This window comes from Chiloscyllium punctatum, chromosome 37, assembly GCF_047496795.1.
Source record: "Chiloscyllium punctatum isolate Juve2018m chromosome 37, sChiPun1.3, whole genome shotgun sequence".
In the NCBI taxonomy this organism is placed as follows: Eukaryota; Metazoa; Chordata; class Chondrichthyes; order Orectolobiformes; family Hemiscylliidae; genus Chiloscyllium; species Chiloscyllium punctatum.
In genome coordinates this window covers 58,923,007-58,942,953 of record NC_092775.1, presented here as the reverse complement: position 1 = coordinate 58,942,953, position 19,947 = coordinate 58,923,007, and the positions used below count along the sequence as shown (strand labels likewise).

General features: G+C 40.6%; 1 protein-coding gene across 4 annotated transcripts in view; it reads right to left on the bottom strand.

Annotated features, from left to right (window-relative positions):
• Window positions 1-19,947, bottom strand: part of gnas (GNAS complex locus) — a 317,108-nt gene that overhangs the window by 190,144 nt on the left and 107,017 nt on the right. For 2 of the 4 annotated variants that reach the window (XM_072556893.1, XM_072556897.1), the window contains exons 2-4: window positions 3,404-3,476; window positions 1,477-1,531; window positions 409-528 (exon numbers count right to left, since the gene is read on the bottom strand). In XM_072556893.1, coding sequence (XP_072412994.1) covers window positions 409-528; window positions 1,477-1,531; window positions 3,404-3,476 — 248 coding nt within the window. Of the gene's footprint in view, window positions 1-408; window positions 529-1,476; window positions 1,532-3,403; window positions 3,477-3,714; window positions 3,737-4,731; window positions 4,877-19,947 lie in introns of those variants that run through there. The other 2 variants (XM_072556894.1, XM_072556895.1) reach the window with 2 other exon arrangements.

The window sequence follows — 19,947 nt, the reverse complement described above, 5'->3', positions numbered from 1 at the left end:
AGTTTTCACTATTTTAACGGCATTCAGAAAGCATATATGAAGGTTCAAGGAGTTTGCAAAATCTATGATGTTACAGTGAACTATATTGGTCAAGAAACCTCATTAAAGCATTCTAAAATGCCATTAACAATCAATCATTCTCAATTTAGCATGAAACAATTTCCTCCTAATTCCAAAACTCCAACCGATCAATAGAAAAATGCTGTCTTTCAACAAGACATATTTGCAAGGTCAGAATATCATGAGGATCAGCCACACCCAAACCTAAAAGGCTCCATCCATAAAACAAACTGAGATTCAATGTTACTTCACTGAAACCTAAAACTCAAAAGTATTTGCAGCTCAGTTAAAATACAAATTAAGTTCTAATATTTATGCAGTTTCCTGGAGACTTCATAAGTCACTTACCTGTGTAAATTCAAAGTTTTTCTGATTCGCTAAGTTTAGAATGTACTCCAATCGAAACTGATTCTCTGGATTGGCTAATGGGACTGGTGGTACCAACGTATTCATTGCGCCCACTATTGTCTACAATCAAATGAAAACATCAATTCAGAGTCAATCATTTAGATCACCGTTCCCTTCTTCTCCAATCCCCAACTCATCTGGCTTACGCACTGAACATTACATTCTGATCCATTTTCTAGCCTCAGTGATAGAGCATAGAACAGTACATCAAACAATACAGCACAGAACAAGCCCTTCGGCCCTTAATGTTGCACTGACCTGTGAACTAATCTAAGCCCATCCCCCTACACTATCCCATCATCATCCAAGTGCTTATCCAAGGATTGTTTAAATCCCTCTAATGTGCCTGAGTTAACTATAGAACAATGATGCTGTTTATTATTCAAGAAATGACACGGGGTAATTTTTCACTGGCATGGGCAGCTAGCTATGCAACAGAATTCAAATAAGAGTTTGGGTGATCCTGTTTATGTTAATCACCTTTTTCAACATGAATAGGAATCACAAGCAGAAAACAATTTGTGCCTCAACTATAGTGATTCCTTAGCTCAGGGACATGGAATTCAAGTATCATACCAACTTCTGTCAACTCAAACCAATATTAACTTAGCTTACACTGGTGATAAAACCTGGGACATGCCAGAGATCAGATTAACTGAGTCAATTCTATAGCATGAGCTCCAAAGGTTGTGAAACAGAGCACGATATTAACTTCAATGATGTGACTGATGCAAGAGTCACAAAATTGAGATTACTTGCTCTCCAATCCAATAGCCAATACTCAACAAGTGAGCAAAACTACAATAGATATTACTGACAGAAGTGGAGGAGGCACAATGTGAGTCACTCCAACCAATTCTTATTTGATCAGTTGTAATAGTGGAGAGCATTACATCATGATGGTTCTATGTATTGTGAAGTTTTAAGTCAGAACTACGAAAAACAAATAACCAGAATAATACTTAATTATGCATCAGCAAGCTTGATAAAGATGAAAGTAGTGCTTACCTCTATAGCTTCTTTAATATTATTTTTAATGTCTTGAATTTTCCGCTTTTTCTCACTATTGAAGAGAAATATTGAATAAAATATTCAAATATTACAGTAGCAGTTATTAGCAGTTAAAAGAATTTACCCACTCAAATACAGTTTTGGCTTTTTGCAATTTTTTTCTCCAATGTCAAAGAACATGGACAGCATGGTGGCTCAACGGTCAGCACTGCTGCCTTAGCGCCAGGGACCCAGGTTCAATTCCAGCCTCGGGTGACTATCTGTGTGGAGTGTGCACATCCTCCCATTTCTGCTCTGGCTTCCACCCACAATCCAAAGTAGTGCAGGTTAGGTGGATGACTATGCTAGATTGTCCATAGCGTCTAGGGACATGCAGGCTTAGTGGCCTAGCCATGGGAAATGCAGGGTTACAGGGATAGAACAGTGGGGTGGGTGTGGGTGAGAAGATCTTCAAGCGAATCAATATAGACTCGACAGGCTGAATAACCTACTTCCTGCAAGGATTCAATGACTGAAATCTAACAACCATTTTTTAATCTCCAGCAAAAGTGGCAAGAGTTTACATTTCACGTCCATACTTTAGGTGCAGTATAGTTCTGGAATTGGGAGTCTCACATTACTTCACAGCAAAAAAAAGAGTATGTCAAACACTGGTTTAACTGTGCAAAGCATTATCCTAATATGGTCTCAAATTTAATTAAGTACAATGGGAATTTGTGCTGTGTAAAACATCTAAAATTAAATCACCGGGAATATCATAACCTGCACATAACTCTCCGCTGAGCGTAAAGTTTAAATTCTAGCCAGATAACTACTAATCTGAGACCAATAGTTGCAGTCTAAATACAGTATAAAAAGCAACACCACAAATAAGTTACAGATGAAAGCACATTTCTCACTAGTTAACCTGTTTGCTTTTGAGGAAAATGTTAGTTAGTTAATGCACTTGTCATGGCTCCTTAGAGAAACCTAGGCTTCCAAAGGATTCTCACTTAAGGTGCTGGCCAGTAAAATTCAAAAGCACACCAGATTTTTCAGTGATGTGGTTTCTATTAACAAACCAAAAATGAGCAGAATGGTGGAAATGTATCATAATAACAACTAAATTGGAAGATGCCAATTTGCAGTATAAGCAGTTGATTAAAATTAGTGCATACCTTCAAACTAAACAAACTTGTATTTAAATAGCACCTTTAACATACTAACATCCCAAGCTGCTTCACCAAATTGTTACAAAGCAAAATTTAACACGAATGAAATAAAAAGACACCAGCACAAATGATACATTGCTTGGCCAAAGAGACAGTCATTAAAAAATAAAGCTTGCAAATCCAATCTTCAAAATCTCAGAAGGAAACAAGAGATTGTGCATAGATGTTGGGCATTTGACACTGAAATTTCCACTTGTGGTCCAGCTGACCACTGTCTTCACCAAGAATTTAACTTTGAATGCATTTAATATTGCGAGCAAATACATTTTCAGTGCATGCAGCTCAAACGCAAATATGTAACATTTATATGAAATGCACACACATGAAACACTATGCTATTCACTATCCAATGAGTAGTGAGCCTCTAAGTGAAAAAAGTACTTTGTCGTGCAAATTACCTGCTTCCAATTCTAGTTATGAGAAATGAATTCAATCTCATAAAGAAGGTAAGCTTAAAAGCAGAACAGATAATCACAAAAAAAGGCGTGCAAAATAAAGTATATTTATGTCTAAGATTAGTGAGTTTAAATATGTTTAACACAGGCAGCCATATTGGAGAAACAGGGGGCCATGGCAGGAGGCGGACTGCAGCAGAGAAACCAAAACCAACAGAAAAATGAAAAGAAACAATAAGGCAAACCCAGCTCAGCCGCAAGGAATAAGGAAACTACGCTGGCTTCACAGGAAACCTTAAAAACAATATAGCCACTTACTCGGCATGAAATCCATTGACGTGTAAAATTCGCATCTGCTTGACGATAGTGCTTTTACCGGATTCACCAGCTCCTGCAATAACGAAATGCGATTTTTGAATAAAGTAGTTCTCAACTCAAAAACACACGCTCATGTTTAGACCCATAGTAAAAGGACCTGTGTTCTTTCTTTCTCCAAAATTCTCAAAACAATAAATTAATAAAAACACTTCTCAGTTTGTCCACTTTCTCGGTGTTTCTTACATATAAGATTAATTTCTAATTACAGGGTCCTCTCCCCTTTCCCTTCAAAAAACAACTTCACGACCCACCTATCATTTTAGCAGCAGTTAAGAAAATCTGATGTTCTCTCACCCTCCCCTACAGTTTACACAATTTTAAGTAACAAAAACAGGCTTCAAAAATACTCAAAAAAGTGTCAGCAAGCCTGACATTTACAACCTTCTTCGAGCAACTAAATATGTATTATCTCACTTGGACCCATTTTATATTAAAACCCATTTCCAGCAACAACCGGCCTCCATGTTTATTCAGTTAGCAACAGGCCTTCCACCTCCTCAAACCCTCCATTCAAAAAAGCAACACACATCTCAAAAACAAATAACGCGACACATTTACTGCTTCAGGAAAGAAACATCCAGAATTTGAAGGACCCACACGGGCAATAACAAAAAAAAAGTCCCTTCCAACGACGACAGCAGAAACCCTCCATGTTGTATTATTTTTATATACACATACACAGAAGCTCAAGCCCAGGAACCTACAACGTTTATTTGGGGGGAAAAAAAGATATCCCCACCGTCTCTACTCGAGGTGTTTGAATTAAAAAGATTGGTTTTATTGTTGAAAAGCGAAAGAAAATGTGGTTTGAGGGAGGGGGGGGTTTACAAATACAATACCCAACAAATAAATCATTTAATTCACACCCACATCAGGCCCTCCTCTGCCCCAAACTCAGAAGCCATTCTCTCTCTCTCCCCCCCACCCCACCCCACCCCCAAATGGCCTGTCAGTGCTGCGGCTTCTAGATGGTTCTGCAGCCGGCTACCGGCTCGGCATACTGCCCCTTGGAGAGGAAAGGGGGGGGGAATGGGGTGGCAGGGGTAATCGGTTTCTTTTCACCCACACCCCGGGGATGAGGAGGTTCCCAACCCCCACCTCAATCTCTAGGTCCGGGGGGGGGGGGATCATCTCCCCCAACCCCACCCACCAGGAGGGATTTCTAACTCATCCCCCACCATCCCGGGAGAGGGGGAGGGGGCTCTCCTCCCCAGGCCCGGGGGGTGCAGTCTCTGTCCCCCCCACCCCCCCGTGAGCCCGGCACATACCCAGCAGCAGGAGCCGGTGTGTCGCCCGGTAGATCTGCTTGTCCTTCTGCAGCTGCTTCTCGATTTTCTTGTTGGCCTCGCGCTGCGCCTTCTCCTCGTTCCTCTGATCCTCGGTCTTGCTGTTCCCCAAGCACCCCATGGTCATCCGAGAGACGAGCGGCCAGCAGCAACCGCCGGGCCCCCCGCCCGCACAGCCACCCCTTCAGCGCCGGGGCAACACACACCGAGGTAACCGGGGGACGGGGAGAGGCAAGGCGGGGGGGTGGGGGGAGTGAAGGAGGAGGAGGAGAGTGTGTGTGTTTGTGTTTGAGGGAGGGAGGAGAGAGAGCGAAGGCCGGGCCTCCCTCTCCCGTCAGCCACTAGGCCCCAGACCCACCGGAGTCGACAGCGCCGGGCCCCCGGCTCCTTGTCAGGCCGCGAGGGTGGCCCCGAAACCCTGGTGCAACTCTTTTTTTTCTCTCTCTCTCTGTGGTGGAGGGGGGGGGCGGGGTGAAAAAAAAAGACCCCCACCCTGACCCCCTGTAGTCACCGCCCAAATAATAAAAAGATGGAGGAGCCCAGACGGGGTGAAAATTATAAATGGATAATCCTGCTCGGCCTCTCCCGAAATCCAGTCGGATCCAAGGCCCGCTCGGTTTCCGTCGCTGTCGACCCTCCTCTTTCCCTCCCTCCCTCCCTCCCTCCCTCCCTCCCTCCCCCTCCTGCTCCAGGGAGGCCGGTGGACGAGTTGGAGGCTACAGGCTGGGCTCAGCCGCGGGAGAGCGGGGCTTCTTCTGTCGCCGAGGGATGGGCATGTACCGGGGAGCCGGCTCTGACTGAGTCCCTCCTCCTCCTCCCTGGGCAGGGCACGGCCGGGATGGGATGGGCTAGGCTCGGCAGGCCCGGCCCCGGAGACTCTTTCAGTTCGGGGAGGCAATATATATTTATTTATATATCCTTTCAGCAGCTCCTTCCTTCCCTTTTTAATGGCTCGGGATTGTTTATGTGGGTTTTTTTTCCCCCTTTTGGTCTTTGCTCCTCTACCCGGGAATTTAAAGCAGAATCGATATTGCGAAGGTGAGAAATGGAGGCGGCGCCGGCTCTTCTCGCTGTGTTTTAATTCCTCTCTCCCTCTTCCTTCTGTTGATGTGCTCCTCTCCTTGCCCCGCTGTAAATGTCCTCTTGCACGTTTTCTCTAATTTTTTTTTCTTCCCCCGGGTGGATTCAGGTTCCTTTTTTCCTCTTCCTCTGTTCCCTCCCCACAGAATAAGGTTAGTTCCCCCCACCACTCGGGGTAAACCAGATTTCCTTTTTGGGTTGGTTTTCCAGGGTGTGCAGCTTCTGCTTTTATTTGCCCAGCGATGGTTTTCTTGCTCTTTCTCCCCGGGTGTAAATCCTGCCCCTTTGGCTGGCAGTCTGGTTTGTGGTAAACACAAGCCCAAGTCTTCTGCATATATCTTTTTTTAAAAAAAAGCTGCGACTCTTCTCGTCGCCAGGTATGTCAAGCTTTCTTTGCAAAGTAGTTGTTGAATATTTCTACATATATTTATCTTATGAAACGGAGCAATCCTGCCTACTGCTGCATCTGTAGAGAAGCGGAAAGAATCAGAGAGAGAGAGAGACAGAGACACACACACAGTGAAACGGGTGGGGCAAACAGCAAACTGTACTATGGGTACCTTCACTCTCACATGATAACATAGCGTCACTACGCTGTATGCCGAGGCGCCCTCTTTAAACATTCAGACAAGGAGACCAACGCAAGCACTATATGTAATTAAGGAAACCCAAAATCCAATAAATACTACAATGTTGTGCTTCAGGGACAACGCTTTTAATATTCTTCCACTCCAATCTGCGTTTTCACTGAACAATGTCTTATTTCTAGTCCAGGGATCCTTTAACTCCTGTCCAGATTAAGGTTTGCCATGATACCACTCAAGCATACCTGTAAGCTACGGCATACTTGTCTGTAATTGCTAATATATTTAGTCAAATTTTCATCTTTTGAGTCACAGAGATATACAGCACAAAAGCAGACACTTCAGTCCAACTCTTCCACGCCGATCAAATATCCTAACCTCATCTGGCCCATATCCCTTTAAACCCTTCCCATTCATACACACAGCCAGATGCCTTTTAAATGTTGCAATTGTGCCAGTTTCCACCACTTCCTCTGGCTGTTCATTCCATACATGCACCACCCTCTGCATGAAAAAGTTGCCCCTTAGGTCTCTTTTTTTTTCCCCCGCCCCATCCTAAATCAATGCTCGCTACTTCTGGACTCCCCCAACTCAGGGGAAAATAGCTTGTCTATTTACCCTATCCATGCCCCTCATGACTTTATAAATGTCTCAGGTCACTCCTCAGCCTTGACACTCCAGAGAAAACAGCCCCAGCCTGATCTATACTTTTGTGGCTGATGCTATTTTGAAGATTAGTATGCCGAAAGTTTGTCACTACAAAAGTACTTCCACACTGCTTGAAAACCAGCTTCATTCAATTAATTTGCATCAATGTAAAAAGAAAATTGTGCAGAGCATGTTTTGTTATTTATACATAAAAAAATCGCAAACTGACATTCAATAAAAATAAACTGGGCACAAAGCACAAAACCAAGGGAAAATAAGATCAGCCAACTTTTAAAAACCTACATAATATATATCTTAATCAGATTGATGAAGGCTGAGGAATGCCACAGCTGAGTCCAATTCTCCTCTCACCAAAAACTGAATATTCGGTGAGTGTAATGGCACAGTGTCCCTATCTCTGAGCAAGGAGGCCTAGGTTCAAGTCCCACCTGCATCTCTTAATATGCTAATTTAGAAAACAAAGTAAGGTTTGACTGAGCTCAGTTTCCTGTTTTAAAAGAAAAAAACCGAATACAGATTAGAATAGGAATTCTGATTTATTTTAACCATCTAGTTCTAGCAGAGAATATCAAATAATACATTTCTGACCAAGATCAGCAAAGTCAATATAAATTATGAAATCTGAAAATAAATATTCTTAGAAAAACTGTGCATTTTCGTATTATTAATGCATAAATGGCTAACAGGTTTAGAGGATGAGGGTCTGAGTTATAAATCTCCAGAATTAGCTAGTCAATTTACACAACTCTATTGTTTGCCTTGTATTAACAGCATTTCGGCATTAGCTTCAATTATTTTGAAGAAACTGTTAGATTTTGATTATAATATTTCTATGCTTTGATGACTTTACCCATTATGACTTTCCCCTTATATTTAATGCAATAAGTTACCACCAGTAATTAATAGCACAATATAATTTTTAAAATGTGATAATTTATCAGCTTTACATGACAATCTCCCCAGAAGAGGTACAATTTAAATTGTCTCATTCTTATGCAAATTATTTTTAGAAATTTTCATTTAAAATTTAAGCTTAATATTGTCTCTTCCATCTAGATCCAATCTTCTTCCTCTCTCTTTATTTCTATGTTTTACCTGATACTACTAACTTCTACCAGTTATTCTGTTGGTTCTCTTTCAACTGACAATTTATATTATTCACCAATGTTGAGATGTTGTTATCCTCAAGCAGTTTTAGCACTTCCATCAGGTTAAGGTACATGTTGTCTAAATGAAGCTGAATGGCGCGGGCCAACTGCAAGATGTCCCAGTCCAGCATGATGCTACCTGTGTATGGCTCAGCGAACTGCTTTCTCTCATTAATCCATTGAAAACTTCAGATGTGAAAATATCTGCCAGTCAGATCTCTACCCTCCACAAAACACTGAAACCACTCTCAAAATCACAAATTACATTTTTGTGACCATAACTTGTCTCTTCTCATTCTTCTTGAATTGTCTGCAGCCTTAGGTATGCTTGACCACCATCCACCTTCAAATGTGTCTCAATTTTGTCCAGTTTGGGTAAACGGTCATCACTGGTGCCATTCTTGTCTGTTTGATTGTAGCAGAGAATCACTTGCAATGTTTTTTTTTCTGATCCCAAACCTTTAACTCTGGTGGTCCTCAAGGAACAATCTTTGGAACATCTCCTATTTCTCATCTACATGCTGACCCTTGGTGACATTTTGCAATGGGACAGCATTATTTTTCATTCGTGAAGTTGTCACTGTCCAGTTCTACCTCACCATCTCTACCATTGCTAAATTATCAGATGCCCTAACTGATAGCCAAAACGTAATGAGCAGAACATAGACATAGAACATTACATTGCAGTACAGGGCCTTCGGCCCTCGATGTTGCGCCGCCCTGTCATACTAATCTGAAGCCCATCCCACCTACGCTATTCCATGTATGTCCATTTGCCTATCCAATGACAAGTTAAATGCACTTAAACTACTACCATTGCAGGCAAAGCATTCCATACCCTTACTACTCTCTGAGTAAAGAAACTACCTCTGACATCTGTCTTATACCTATCTCCCCTCACTTTAAAGTTGTGTCCCCTCGTGTTTGCTGTCCCCATACTTGGAAAAAGGCTCCCCCTGTCCACCCTATCTAACCCTCTGATTATCTTGTATGTTTCCATCAAGTCACCTTTCAACCTTCTTCTCTCTAACAAGAATAGCCTCAAGGCCCTCAGCCTTTCCTCGTAAGACATTCCTTCCACACCAGGCAACATCCTAGTAAATCTCCTCTGCACCCTTTCCAAAGCTTCCACATCCTCCTAATAATGCGGTGACCAGACCTGTACACAATACTCCAAGTGTGGCCATACCAAAGCTTTGTACAGCTGCAGCATAACCTCCTGGTTCCGGAACTCAATCCCTCTATTAATAAAGGCCAAGACACTGTATGCATTCTTAACAACCCTGTCAATCTGGGTGGCAACTTTCAGGGATCTGTGTACATGGACACAGATCTCTCTGCTCATCTGCATTCCCAAGAATCTTACCATTAGCCCAGTACTTTGCATTCTGACTACTCCGTCCAAAGTATATCACCTCACACTTGTCCACATTAAATTCCATTTGCCACCTCTCAGCCCAGCTCTGCAACCTACCTATGTCTCTCTGCAACCTACTATGTCCTTCGTCACTATCCACAACTCCACCGACCTTAGTGTCGATCGCAAATTTACTAACCCACCCTTCTAAGCCCTCATCCAGGTCAGTTATAAAAATGACGAATAGCGGTGGGCCCAACACCGACCCTTATGGTATGCCGCTCGTAACCGGACACCAAGATGAATATGTTCCATCAACTACAACCCTCTGTTTTCTTTCAGCAAGCCAATTACTGATCCAAACTGAAATTACCTTCAATTAAATACTTGGAAGATTGAAGCCATTATTTTTGTCCCTGCTACAAACCTTGTTTCCTTGCTACCAACTTGACCCTTCTCCAAGGCAAGAGCACATTTTCTGATGAGACTCTCATTCATGCCTTTCTTACATACAAGCTATCCCACTGTACTCCTGGCTACTTTCTCACTTCCTACCTTCCTTAAACTTGAGGTCAACTAAAACACTATAGTCAGTGTCTTAATGCCATTCTCAAATCATTCCTGTGCTCACTGGTTCCCATTCAAGCAACATCTTGATTTTAGAACACTCATTTTGGTTTTTAAATCCCTCCATGGTCTTGCTCTCCCTTTCTCTGCAAACTGAGGCGGCGTTTGGTATGCTTGCATTCATTGGTCAGAGTATTGAGTATAGGAGTTGGACGTCATGTTGCAGCTGTATCAAACATTGGTGAGACTACTTTGAGTACTGTGCACAATTCTGGCTGCCTTTCTATAAAGGAGGATGTTGTTAAATTTGAGAGGGTGCAGAAAAGATTTACAAGGATATTGCTGGCGTGGAGGGTTTGAGTTATAGGGAGAGGCAGATTAGGCTGGGGGCTTTTTCCCTGGATTAATGGAGGCTGAAGGGTGACATTCTAGAGGTTCAAAATCACGAAGGGCATGGATAGAGTTAATAACCAAGGTCTTTTTCCTAGGATTGGGGTAGTCCAAAAGTCGAGGACATAGGTTTAAAGTGAGAAGGGAAAGATTTAAAAAGGACTTAAGGGGTGGTGAATGTATGGAACCAGCTGCCAAAAGAAGTGGTGGAGATGGGTACAATATTTTAAAAAGGTATCTGGGTGGATATAGGAATAGGAAGGGTTTAGAAGAATATGCGGCAAATGCTGGCAAAGGGGACTAGGTATGGTTGGAGTGGACAAATTGGACAAAGGGTCTGTTTCTGTGCTGAATGACTTAGCGATTCTATATCTGAGCTTCTCTAATTCTGATTTCCTGCAAATGCCAAATTTCAAAAACTTCAACATTTGTAACCACGCAATCAACTGTCTCAGTTCAAAGCTCTGAAAACCCTCTTTATAACTCTCACAATCTAACACTATTCTCACTTCTCTGCTTTGAGACACTCCTTAAAACTTACCTCTTTGATGAAATGTTTGGTCATCTGACCTAATATCTCCTTATGTGGATTAGTGTCAATGTCCAAATCAGTGTCAGTCTTGCTTTTGTAATGCTTCTGTGAAGTGCCTCGGGGTATTTTACTACATTAAAGGCACTAATAAAAGTTGTTATTATCACTAACTTCACTTTTAATCTTCATTGAATAAGTTACGGAAAGCTGATTAAGGTCCTTGCCAAAATAGTGTTTTGAACTTTTAATGTTGCAATTAGCAGCAGTATTTGAGATTCTAAAAACACCTTCAAATATTATTTACCAAACTGTCATCTAGCACATTGTTAGTATGACCTGACACACTAACTACCCATTTGCAAATGAAAGAAAAAAATTTAAATGTCCAACATCCTTGTTGGACTCTGACTGCAATGCTGGAATTTGGGTATCAAAAATGACTTAATCACACTGGATAACTATTCTTCAAACAAGAGGGCAACACTTGAAATATTGAAACATCAAAATTGCCTTTATCAAAAAATCCAGTTTAGATAATTTCAGGCAGAATATTCATGTGAATAATAATAATTTAAATATTGTATGACAATTTTTTAATTAAAGAACAAAATAATAGGATTACATTCAAATGGTTTGATTGAGAAGTAGTTCCCTGTAAAAGCATTTGCACTTTACTAAGTAATATCAATAATTTCCCAAAAACAAAGGAGCTTCCAGCAATTTCCCAAAAACAAAGGAGCTTCAGCATTAATCAATTTTTATTTTGGTAATTTTATCTCCAGTATGATTAAATAAATATTTTTGGATACTTTTTTGGAATCAAATATATTGTACAAGACAGCTAAAAACTGATTCTGGTGTTGAAAAAAAGTTGTTTTTGTTACTTTTTGATCAAAAACATTTCCCAAGCACCCAATTAGTTAATCAGACTGAATTACTGCAGTATCACATTCTCCATTAAAATGTAGATCAGCATCTGGTCAAGAGCTCTTTTTGTTTATTTTTTTTTCCTCTGACATGTCTATCAGCCATCAAAGACTAGCATAACTACCTTTCCAACAAGTTACAATGTTATAAAAATACTTGCTCATATTCTGAACTGAAACAGTAAACATAAGAAAATTGAAAACTGTCACTAAATATAATGCACCCAAGTGTTTCTCCATTTGTGAATTTTAAAATCTACATTTTAGGGAAATATTTTTGAAGATTGATTGCTGATAATTGTATCCACTGGGCTCTGTTATTATCCTTGCCAGTTTTTTAAAAAATGTAATCTTTCATGAATGTTAAAGTTGAAATTTAATGGAATCAATCAGCTTTCAACACCTAGCAAGTCAGTGCACTTCAAGGTATAAAATGTGAATCATTACAATTTTGCACTTATTTTGTTTAGACATTATACTTTATTTTACAATGCAACTGATAAAGAGTATCATTGAAATGAATGCTATAATTGTATTTTCTTATAGAACAAACTAAGCTTTCAAATAAGTTATTTATTTAGTTTGCAAGTGTCCTGTAACTAACATGAACATGCAAATCACTCGAGTCCTCTGTAAGGAATATCATTGATTTTAAGAGAAAGAGATGGACAAACAAAAATATATTCTAGACGAATCCTCTGCAATGTGTGAACTCAAAATTTATTTGTCCAAGCCCTTTACCTCTACTGACCACATATAAGGATGTTCCCCAATTTACTTTGACCTCCTTGGGAAAGCTAAAGACAACCAAACTCGTGAAATTTTTCCTGACTCTACCAAAGGAAAGGAAGACAAATTCCAGTATCTTAATCAAGTATTATAATTCTTATTATCAACAAATCCACACTATTCTGCAGAATTTTAGTCATTCCAAAGTAGATATTTATCTTTCTATAACTTGAAAAAAGCAGCACAATGTCACTTAAGACAAGATGCTTTTAAGTATCAGAGTAACCTTATCAAGGAAAAGGTTGAACAAGAATTTGATTTGTTAGAAAGATTGAGTTGAAAACGAGTGTAAACAAAAATTATGTTCATTCTCTGAAATTACAATAAAAAGGGTGACAATGGAAAACCAAAAAACAAATATCAATAACGTGTGACAGTTTGCACCAATGTATCATAGAATTATAGAGGTCAGAATATCGTACACATCTGTGTACTTTTTAAAATGTTCTGAGGTTTAATTACCCTTTCAAGCAATGCATTCCAGAACCACCATCCTCCAGGTGAAAAGTCTTTTCCTCAAATCCCCTCCAATACTCCTGCCTTGAATTTTAAAATCCTGCCCCTCCTTCAACTAAGGGGACATTTGCTTTCTATTCATCCCCCATAATCTTGTACTTCTCTACAAGGTCCCCCTAAACCTTCTCTGCTCCAAAGAAAAGCAGGGAGAAAGTGAGGACTGCAGATGCTGGAGTACCAGAATTGAAAAACGTGGTGCTGGAAAACTCAGCAGGCCAGGCAGCATCCGAGGAGCAGGAGAATCGACGTTTCAGGCATAAGCCCTTCTTCAGGAAGCCTGAATTTAAATTTGGTTTTGAAATACATCGCCAACACATTAACCCAGGTCTCTGAAATACGAGTTGACAAACAACACTGCAACATTGCCATAGGATAAGCTTCACTTGTTGTGAAAAGTGCCCCTATCCATATCCCTCCTCTTCACCACTACTGATAACCTACACTTTCAATTACCTCCTCAAACACTCGAGTTTTACCTCCTTCCTTCCTTAGGACCTCTCTAAAAATATTTGTCACAGAAGAGGACTTTTCTCAATTCACTCCTTTGGATTTAACATCTGTTATTTTTCCTATAATGTGTACAGCACCATGGGACATTTCTCTACTTGAAAAACAAATACGAATTGCAGTCTTTCTTTTTAAAATGGGGCTGTATCATTGGCCTTAGTATTCCTGGGCTAAAGGAAAAGTTTTACAAAGTCCCTCCTCTTGATAATTATTTGTTGATCCCAGTGGGAATTTTGTATGTATAAAGCTTCAGAATTAGATTGGGCCTGCTTATGATACTCTCTCCAGTCATCAGATGTCAGTGGATTTTTAGAGGCTGTCCATGAAAATCTTTGGGATGCAGGTTGGGAGAGGGACTGCCCCATGGTGGAGAATATGGTAGATATTAGAACTTCGTTGGATTCATAAAACAGCCATGATCTCAAAGAGATGGACATTTCATCTAAATAGCAATTTGGAGGAACTGCCCACTATTTTTGTGTCCAGGATATAAACATCAATCACATTCAGTAATGGGGTAAGATGGTAGTAATATCGTGGGGGGGCCACAAACAGGATAACATTTGTTTTTCAATCATTTCCTCTATTTTTGGCACTTGTTTTATCTCCATTGTTATATACTATTATTGTGTTCTGTATCCAGCGCTACAATTAACATGAATGGATTCCCCCAAATAGAATTCCTTGTTATAATTTTTTTAAAGCAAAAAAGGATACCTAAATGGTTGTCAGCTATGTCAGGCTGTAGAAAAGATGCTCTGCACTGAAACATGCCTGCACACATTGGGAACTGTGAAAAGGCCCTGCTCTGGCATAATTAACACTGAAGAAATCTTCCTCTCCATAGAAGATGGACAGTGGAGCCAACTGTGTCCATTACAGTAATAACCAGAACTTGAACACAAAGCATAATTTCAAGTTTGCAAATAACAACACTTTCATCACTGAACAGGATAGTGACAGACTGCAGGTGGGCATAGACAGAGGACACAAAGAGACCTATCAGGAAAAAAACTAATTGTATTTAAATTCTACTTTAAAATTGGGCAATGTTGCTGGATTCTTAAAATAGTCACATGATCATATTTCCAGAAGCCACAAGATCCCCTGGCTCAAAACAAAGGAGCAAAGAATCAAAACCCATTATATTAAAGAGAATGCTAATGCTTTTACAATTGATACTTGGAGGAGATAAACATACACTGTCAGCTTAATGGTCTTTTAATTAACACATCGAGCTGGGCTGTCAACACCTGACATGCCTGTCTGTGTTTACCAAAATCAGAATTCATTGAATTATTTAACTACATACCTTTGGGATTCCAAGTTGCTGTCTTAACATCAGGAGAAGAGCACCTCCAGGTCTTATCCAGGTCTTAACAGATAGATGGTCTGCTTCCCTAACTCTCTTTCAAAAGTCATCTCCAGAAAAAATCTTTGACTTTGCCTGCTGAATTGTACTAGTTCTCCAAGTCCACGAAATAGAGAACTGTTCCCTTGAGGACACCCTGGTTCACGCCAAACCCCTCCCTACAGCAATGTCCCATGCAATTGCACAAGATTTAACAGCTGCATCTCAAAGGCCTCAAACACACCTTCCAACTGAAGCAGCAGTTCATATGTACTTCACTAAATCTAGTCAAGTGTATTTGCTGCTCACAATGTGATCTCCACTATATTTGGGAAGATGAAATACAGACAGGGTGACTGCTTCAGAACACATTTGTTCTGTCCACAAAAAAGACCCTGAGCTTCCTGTTGCCTGTCACTTCAACACACTACCATCTTCCTTCTTCAACATTTCTTTCTCGACTTGCTGCGGTGCATCAGTAAAATTCAGCACAAGCCACCACAATAGTACCTCATTGTTGTGGTTCTGTTCACTGAGCTGGGAATTTGTCTTGCAAACATTTCGTCCCCTGTCTAGGTGACATCCTCAGTGCTAGGGAGCCTCCTGTGAAGCGCTTCTGTGCTGTTTCCTCTGGCATTTATAGTGGCCTGTCTCTGCAGCTTCCAGTTGTCAGTTCCAGCTGTCCGCTGTAGTGGCCAGTATATTGGGTCCAGGTCGATGTGTTTATTGATAGAGTCTGTGGATGAGTCTGTGGAAGCGGCAGAGACAGGCCACTATAAATGCCGGAGGAAGCAGCACAGAAGTGCTTCACAGGAGGCTCCCAAGCACTGAGGATGTCACCTTGACAGGGGACGAAACGTTTGCAAGACAAATTCCCAGCTCGGCGAACAGAACCACAACAACGAGCACCCGAGCTACAAATCTTCTCCCAAACTTTGAGTACCTCATTTTCTACTTGGGCACCCTTCAGAACTCAATACAGTTCAATACATTTAGGGAGAAGCTGCTCAGGCCCATGTCCTTGGTCTAACCCCCACGCTTACTCTCAGCTCCATCTCCACCTGTCATTCTCTCCTCCTTGTCCCCTCATCCCACTGTCAGCATAAATACCAACCCTTGCCTAGCTACAATCAGTTCTGAAGGGTTACTGGACCCGGAAAAATTAACTCGCCCTCCACAAATACTATCAGACCTACTGAGTTTTATCAGCGATTTCTGTTTTTGTTTCCAAGAAATAGATTTTTTTAAAATCAACCTGTTCAGAATCATTGTTACATACCTCTGGGCAGGGGGACTTGATTCCAGGCCTCCTGACCCACAGGTTGGGACACTACCACTGCACAAGTACCCCTCGAGTCCAAAAAATATCACTGTACCTTCGATGACATTCACCTGCATCCCAGCACTGAGAAAAAGAACTGCTACAAGATCAGCTAAGACTCCTATTTAGACACTGATTAAATGCTCTGCAAGTCACAGAAATCAAATATGTTAGTATTCACCTAAGAAATATGTAATATGTAATCTTTCTTACCTTCTCTTCCCATCTACTTTGTGTGCTTGTGTGTATGAGTGAAGTGATTCCCTCATATTTTGAATGTTTTATTAACAGACCCTACCTTTGATTTCATTTTAAAGAACTTTGTTATTGTTTTTTGCTAAGCTTGAAATTTTTTTTAAATCTCCTTGGAACATACACCTCTTCCAACATCAATAAAGGGACAACATTACGTAAAACAGCATATTCCTGTCTCAGGCTCAAGAGCACAAAAGTAGACAATACCCTCAAGAAGGTAGGGATGAATCAGCATTTAAAGGTGGAGGGAGAGGAGTGAAATGAAATTGGATTAATGAAATTACACAACTGAAGGTGGCAAGACCAATAATACTAGAGTTTTTTGGGAAGAGATTGGAGCAAAAGTATCTCAAAACCTATAAAAACATATCCAAGACAGCAGCAGAGCAGTGCTGCTGAGCTGGAGCTCCCCCACTCCATCTTTCAACTTCTCTTGGTTTCTCTTTTCATGTTTTATTTTTCCCTTTCTACTTACCTTCCATCCTCAGACAGCATTGGTGGTGGCGAGTTGAGCCAATGTGGACTTGAGGTGAAGCCCAGCGCAGACTCGAAGTGAGGCCCAGCATATTCAAGGGGCTCCTGGACTTGAGGGGTTTCTAGCCTCAAGGTGAAACTCAGTGTGGACTCGTCTGCTCCATCTGCTTTTACTTTTTCTCTCTCTTTCTCAGCTTCAGAAGGATTGTAATGCTGAAGCCTTTAACTTTATTTCTCTAACTTATACCTAGGCAGCTTTGTACCTAAGATGGCACTAGAAATGGTGACTTTGTCCACTTTTCACTGTATTCATATCCCTGTTCCTTAGTACTTGTGAAAATTAAACCTAATTCTAAAGTTCTAACAGGACCAGACAGGATAAACACAGGAAGGATATTGATGATTGGGGAGTCCAGAACTGGGGTCACAGTTGAAGGATGTGTGTTGGTCATAAGATGAAATATTTCTTCTTGAATGAGAAGTCTATCAAATTATCTGCCACAGAAGGAGTTATAGTCCTTAGGGCTAAAGGGATCAAAAGGATGTGGGGCAAAAGCAGGAACAGGATGCAATAGTGGAGAAGACTTGAGGGCTGAATGGCTTACTCCTGTTCCTATTTCTTATGTTTGTATTATCAGGGCCAGAAAGGCAAATGAAGGACTTTCATCTCCTGCAAAAATATTGCCAACTCCTATGAGGCATAGGGCCAGAAAATGCAAATCAAATGCCTTTGTCAAGGTCATGGTACAGCAAAATGGAAAACGAAAATTCTCCTTCCAACCAACTCATGGAACCCCACATTCACTGCATCAAACAGCGATTATGGGCATTAGGGTTGCTCATCCATTGCCTGCATATTCATGCCTACACTTTAGTTGGCCCTTTTGTGTTTCCTTACTCCACCTCTGTCATTTGTTCAGTTTGCCTTGGCAACAGCTGATAATGGTTTGCGCTGATGTTTCAGAAATTTAGGCTCTTAATGGAACACTCGTGATTGTTGACATTCAGGAACCAGACTTGGAGACCATTTTCCTTTGTCGGGTTTGCTTGGGGACTGGGGAAAGGGTGGGTGGAAACCAATTAAGCTTATATTTTCCCCTTCCTCCTTCTTCCCCCACACCCCCCAACTCCATCCCTTGCATTTAAAAGCTAACAGGCAATGTAGAGGCAGAAGGACACCCCCTCACTCCCAAACCCACTTGCTGAGACTCCTCTAAAACCAGCTGGGGGCAAGCAATCAAAGAAACATTCCATTTTTTTCACTCCTGGTGGGGTATTATTTACTACTCGGCCACTTCCATCATTGGGCAAAGTAAAAAAAAAACACTTGTTAATAAAATGGGGCACAATCTCTACTAGTATACCAGAGCTCTCGAAAGGAAACATGTATAATTTGGATCTGGAATAAAATATTCTGTGAGAGCTCCAAAATTCCTTTCTCTGCCATGCTTTTCCCTTTATCTGCAGCACAATTACTGGCTTCGAAACTGGATGCTGTGCATTTCACAGTATTTGATAACTGCTGCAAGGCTTCATTCAGGAATGTAAAATCCATTTTGAAACAAAGAGTTTACTGTAATTCCCCCTTAGAACATCAGGAAATTGCGCAAAGAGGGTAAGATGTGTAAAACAAAATGATTTAACAATTTCAAAAAATGAGGATCAAGTTTCTAAAAATAAATGTCATGAGACAATGTTTTTGTGGCTTGGTACACTATAGTAATCTAGTTGGCCATGTACCGCATACAATAAACAGTACAAGCCCTTGAATATGAAAAGTAATATTTTTATTGGTAACAATTATATAAAGACAGAATATTTGACCAAATATAACCATTCAGAATACCTTGTCTATTTTGCTTTGTACTGTCATTTAGTTATGCTTAGTACTGATAGGTAAATGCACTTAAGGATGCATACAAAATATCGACTGTTGTTCAAACCAAGGTGGAGGGTTTCAGCAATTTTGGGATTCTTTGCCTTTCTGCATTAGATAAAAACAGCAAATAGTCCCACACTCTTTGATAATAATATTGAAATTATCCACGAAAGGAGTATGTGAAAATACTGTTGTAAAAAAACTCAGTTCCTTTTCAGGTGGCGCAGAAACTTAGTTCTGCTCATCAATTCCTCAAGACATTGTAGCTTGGATTATTAATTACATGGTTATCATTGGGTATCCTTTTGGTGTAGTGGTAATGTCCCTACCTCTAAGCTAGAAGGCACAGGTTCAAGCCCCACTTACTCCAGGGTATGTCATAACATCTCTGAACAGGTTGATTTTAAATATATACTATGATCATAGATGCAAATCAGGTCCTGGCCACTCTGGAACATAACTTTTTCATGCTCAATTCATTATACCATCCTTCAAAAGGAATTTGCATTCATAATACTAAAATGTTGGTGTTTGCTGTATTATAATAAGTTACCTAACTCAACCTTTTGAGCGAAAGCATCATGTAAAAAAATTAGACCAGTATTTAATCCTGCCTTGAAGGCTCTTTCACACAAGACCGCTACCTTCATCCCTTGCTACATAACTTAGCTGTGCTATTCTCTGCCTCGAATGCACAACCTAGTCTTGAGGCTTAATTTCTTAAATGTTCTATTAGTCAACCAAACCGAATTAGAGCTATTCAGAATTTTGTGATAATATTCTCCCTAAAGGAAATGACACATCAACATTTTCGTAGTTGCTAATGGCTCTGCATTTTAGTAAATTTGGTCTT